The following is a 5,490-nucleotide window of genomic DNA, read 5'->3' on the forward strand; positions in this document are numbered from 1 at the left end:
AACTAAATCAAAATCAAACTTGAAAGATAGAGAAGACGAAAAAATCAGAAGCCCAATGAAAGAGAAACAGTTTTATGAAACCGCCGTAGAAGAAGAGGATTGGAGAGGGAGATTTGAACGTGGATGGATATATCATTGATCAACCAAAGTATAACTACAATGTCAGGATGTGGAATTTTGAGAGGAGAGTTGCTGATTTGGCAGCCTTTAGCCTTTGTGATGAGAAAATGTCAGACTTTTCTTATATGATAGATATATCTCCGAAATATATGTGTATAAAATGCATCCGTAAATATATCTTCATAATCGGCCGTATTTTTTCAAAATTGTATATGTGCCTTAGTAATCCTTAAGGTTTATTATAAATAATACTTAGAGTCTTAGATAAATGTATATATAAATATTTTTTTGTTTATTTTAATGTATGGTAAAAAATTCATCGCTATTTAATATTTTTGGACAATTTTCAAAATCAGCTCCTCATTTTCTACTTTCTATCAATTTTATAGCTTTCGGAGAAACCACGCGACACTGCAAATCCCAGAGCTCAGAAATGTCGAGGTTCGTCTCTTACTCCAGAACTTCCTTTCACTCACACTTTCCGTTTAGGGTTTTCTCTCACTCTCTACATCGACTCATTCCCAATAATAATATTAATGTTGATGATGCCGTTTCCTCATCCCATCTCATGCTAAATATGCGTTCTACTCCTTCCATTGTTCAATTTAACAAAATTTTAGGGTTCCTTGTTAAGACTAAGAATCATTACACCACTGCCATTTCCCTTTTTCACCAACTGGAACTCAAACAAATTAAACCAACTATTGTTACTTTAAACACTCTCATCAATTGTTATTGCCACACTTGTCAGATGGGTTTTGCCTTTTCCGTATTAGCCAAGATTCTCAAAATTGGAATTCACCCTGATACCGTAACTTTGAATACTCTTATAAAAGGTTTGTGTCTTAACAGTAAGGTTCATGAAGCTCTGCACTTTCATGACCATCTGATTGCACATGGGTTTCGGCTGGACCGAATTACTTATGGTACGTTAATCAACGGGTTGTGTAAAATGGGGGAAACTAGAGCCGCCATGAAAATGTTGAGACAAATTGATGGGAAGTTGGTCAATGTCGATGTGGTAATGCACAACATCATAATTGATAGTTTGTGTAAAGATAAATTAGTAACCGAAGCCTATGAGTTATATTCTGAAATGATTGCAAAGAAAATTTCTCCCGATGTTATCACTTTCACTGCTCTTATATATGGATTTTGCATTGTTGGTCAAGTGAGAGAAGCAATTGACTCGTTCCATGAAATGGTATCAAAAAGCATCAACCCAAATGATTATACTTTTAACATATTGGTTAATGCACTTTGTAAGAAAGGAAATGTGAAAGAAGCTAAGAAACTGTTAGCCGTGATGACGAGAGAAGGTGTAACACCTGATGTTGTTACATACAATTCATTAATCGATGGGTATTTCCTAGTTAATGAAGTGAACAAGGCCATAAATATATTCCATACTCTGGCTCGAATGGGAGTGGCTCTTGATGTTCATTCTTATAATATAATGATCAATGGATTATGCAAGAGCAAAATGGTGGATGAGGCCATCAATATCTTCAAAGAAATGGGTAGCAAAAATATTATTCCTAATCTGATGACTTACAATCCCCTTATTGATGGCTTGTGCAAATCAAGGAGAATCTCCTATGCTTGGGAGCTTGTTCTTGAGATGCAAGAGAATGGTCAACCAGCCGATATATTCACTTATAATTCTTTAATACATGCTCTATGCAAAAACCATCATGTTGACAAAGCTATTGCATTAGTCAAGAAAATTAAAGACCTGGGCATTCAACCTAATATGTGCACATACAATATACTTCTAGATGGACTATGCAAAGGAGGACAACTTAAGAACGCACAAGATGTTTTTAAGGATCTTTTGATTAAGGGTTATAGTCTAGATATCCAAACGTATAATATTATGATCAATGGACTTTGTAGAGAGGGCTTGTTTGATGAAGTAGAGTCCTTGTTCTCCAAAATGGAATACAGTGGTATCATTCCTGATGCTATAACTTATGAAACTATTATCCGTGCTCTCTTTTATAAAAATGAGAATGAAAAGGCAGAGAAACTTCTTCGTGAAATGATTACTAAAGGTCTACTTGTAAAGTAACTCTAGGTAAGATAATTTCTCATTATTTAATTGGTTATATTGCGTACAAGTGTGTAATTATTATGATTTCATTGTATATTTTGTTGATAGTTACATACACAAAAGGTGGACTGCTCAATTGTCTCACTGTCACTTTAATTTTAATCAAAAGTCATGTGTTGTTGTTATGTTCATTTTGATATTTTAATGCCGTCAATAGTTGATTCTTTTATGTCGTGACATAGTTATCCTTTATCTTTGCAATGTACTTCGATCATCTTCATTTGATTTTAATGATATTTTCTTTCATTGTTCATTTTTAGTAAGTCAGATTAGAAACCAATCTGAGAAGGGATTTGAATGTTCATGTCCATGTATATGGTTGTGATGTATATGATATCTTGAGTTTCGAGATATAGCCAATAATTCTATATAAGTCATGTATCTAGGCAAAATGGGTTGTTCACAAGTCTGCATTACTAGGGGGAAAACAAAGACATGATGGAAACTTTGAATTTTATGTACACACAATGTAAATTATATAATAATATAACAACCAATTTAATAAGTAACCACTGTTTTTGGCAAGGTCCATTTGTGGATCCAATTCTTCAATTATATTTATCTGCAAATCCAAGAGTTCTAGTTGGTTGTTGATGTCTGTGTCAATATCTAAAGTGCCTTTGAGCTGATTATTTTTCAGCACTCTATAACTTATGTTAGCTTGTATATAAATATAATGAATTTGAATCTATCTTTTACCTTAAGAGCAAAAAAGAACTTTAAATATATTTTGTACCTTTATGATAGATCCTCTAATAAAAGTCCTTTGCAAGGCTCAACATACTCAAATTTGGAAATTGTTTTCTGCACTTCTTTCAGGTTCCTTACAGTCTGGATGATCTAAATCATAATTTATTCTCTCCTGATTTGGACGTGAGATCTTCTTCTTCCAAATCATACCCAAGATCATCAGGATGAGAATCCTGTTAAAGTCTATTTTCTGGTTCTATAGATATCTCTGTACTCAGTTGGACTGCTGGTAGGTGGCAAATTAAAGAAACGACCAACATCATTCGAGGATATTTGAACAGCATTTGAATGTTCATCAGTATTTAGTTTTGATTCATATGTACTAAGGACGAGGCTGTTGGATTTTTATTAATGGCTTCTTTGAATTTTAAGTTATTTGTGCGATGTGAGAGCTTTTGCCAATGAAGATTCAGAGACACAAGCCTATGTACTCTTTGTTTTCTATTATTGATTTGTTTCTTCCATTAATTCTATCACACTCTCTGAAATTATGAAATCTGTATTTTACTCTAGAATATTTTCTATCCCTAAGTATAAACAATGTGAAAAATATCTAGTTAAAGTCAATTTCCTTTACACAAAATATGCAGGGCCTGAAGCTAGCATTAGATCACATCAAGTAAACGATTATGCAGGTTTGTTAAATAGCAGTTATAATGGTCCTAAAGTGTAGCAGAATTTGAACAATTGCTTCTGTTCTGTGATATTATTTTGTACAAAGTGCTGTCAAATAGTGACCATGTCGCTGCTATAGCATTGTAGCGTAGCAGAGATTGAATAAACAGTTATTTTCCTGGATCGGTGAAATAGAAATACTGATACTGAAAAGAAATGGCCCAAATTACCTATGATGGCGTGTGGTTTGTTACTGAACTTTCTGTGTTGAAGTTATAGTATTCGTCCCGCGTAAGTTGAGGTCGCATATTGTTTTATGTCCTAGTTCTACTTGCTGGTAACATTTTCTGATGTTATATATTTACTTTGAGAAATGTGGTAAGACGTAGTTTGCATACCGAATAATACAATAATAATTATTCTGATTTATGAAATCTTTTGTTTGTTGTGTTTCCTCATTCATATCCAATGTGTGACACTACTGCTTTACAAGATTTTACAGATGATTGTCAAGAATTCTTGGCTTAATACCTTTCTCATTATTATTTCTTGTATATATAGAGATTACAGGGCTATAGAGGTAATTACACTAAATAATTACATTTAATCAAAACAAATCATTTTGTGATTTGTTTCCCTTATTCTAGGAACTAACCCTTATTCTAATAACAAATCCTTATTCCCACCCCCCCTCAAATTGATGCGGGTGGTCAATGAGCATCAATTTGCTAACAAGAAACTGATGACGTGGACGCGGAACAGCCTTGGTAAGAATATCTGCAATTTGCAATTGAGTACTGACATGAGGAAGTGATATTAGTCGGTCATCATACGCGTCACAGATTGAATGACAATCAAATTCGATATGTTTGGTGCGTTCGTGAAAAACAGGATTTGCAACAATCTGGATGGCACTTGTATTGTCAGCATAAAGTGAGGTTGGCTCTATTTGAGGAAATCCAAGTTCAGTCAGAAGACCACGTAGCCAAATTATTTCAGAACAAGCAGCAGACATGGCACGATACTCAGATTCAGTAGAAGATTTAGAGACTCTCGCTTGTTTCTTACTCTTCCATGAGATCAACGAAGAGCCAAGAAACATGCACCAGCCAGTGACGGATCGCCGAGTATCAGGACAACCTGCCCAATCAGCATCACTATAAGCACTCAATTTTGGAGCAATTCCAATGGGAAAGAATAAACCACGGTGAGAGCTTCCCTTCAAGTAGCGAATTATGCGACGAACTGCTGCCAAGTGAAGATGGCGAGGAGAGTGCATGAATTGACTTACTTGTTGAACAGCAAAAGATATGTCAGGGCGGGTAATAGTCAAGTAATTCAGGCTACCCACAAGTTGACGATACAATAAAGGATCAGGCAAGAGATCACCATCATCACGATGATATTTAACATTAACCTCAAGAGGAGTATCCACTGGATTAGGCGATTGAAGATCAACCATAGAAATTAAATCTGTGGCATATTTGTGTTGATGGAGGAAGATGCCCTTAGATGTAGAATGAACCTCCAAACCAAGAAAATAATGCAAATTACCAAGATCTTTCATATGAAACGATGCTTGTAACTGCTCTTTAAGGCTTTGAATGGAAGCATTATCAGAACCAAGCATTATCAGAACCAGTAATAATCATATCATCAACATACAGAAGAAGTAGGACAATTCCTGTAGATGTTCTATGAATAAATAGAGAGGAATCATACTGACTCTGAGTAAAGGAGAACCCAAGTAGAGTGGAGCGGAATTTTTCATACCATGCTCGAGGCGCTTGTTTCAAACCGTATAATGAGCGTTTGAGCTTGCATACACACTTAGTTGACGAGAATAAACCTTGAGGAGGAGTCATATAAATATCTTCCGTCAGGTCACCATG

At 35.0% G+C, this 5,490-nt stretch overlaps 1 protein-coding gene across 1 annotated transcript; it reads left to right on the forward strand.

Annotated features, from left to right (window-relative positions):
• The first annotated feature begins 492 nt into the window (after nucleotides 1-492).
• LOC131643180 (putative pentatricopeptide repeat-containing protein At1g12700, mitochondrial) lies at nucleotides 493-4,327 on the forward strand. Its single transcript, XM_058913335.1, has 2 exons — nucleotides 493-2,197; nucleotides 3,053-4,327. Exon 1 carries the CDS (start codon nucleotides 554-556, stop codon nucleotides 2,189-2,191), a length of 1,638 nt encoding a protein of 545 aa, XP_058769318.1. The 5' UTR covers nucleotides 493-553; the 3' UTR covers nucleotides 2,192-2,197; nucleotides 3,053-4,327.
• The last annotated feature ends 1,163 nt before the right edge of the window (nucleotides 4,328-5,490 follow it).

Source organism: Vicia villosa, unplaced genomic scaffold (assembly GCF_029867415.1).
Source record: "Vicia villosa cultivar HV-30 ecotype Madison, WI unplaced genomic scaffold, Vvil1.0 scaffold8, whole genome shotgun sequence".
Lineage (NCBI taxonomy): Eukaryota > Viridiplantae > Streptophyta > Magnoliopsida > Fabales > Fabaceae > Vicia > Vicia villosa.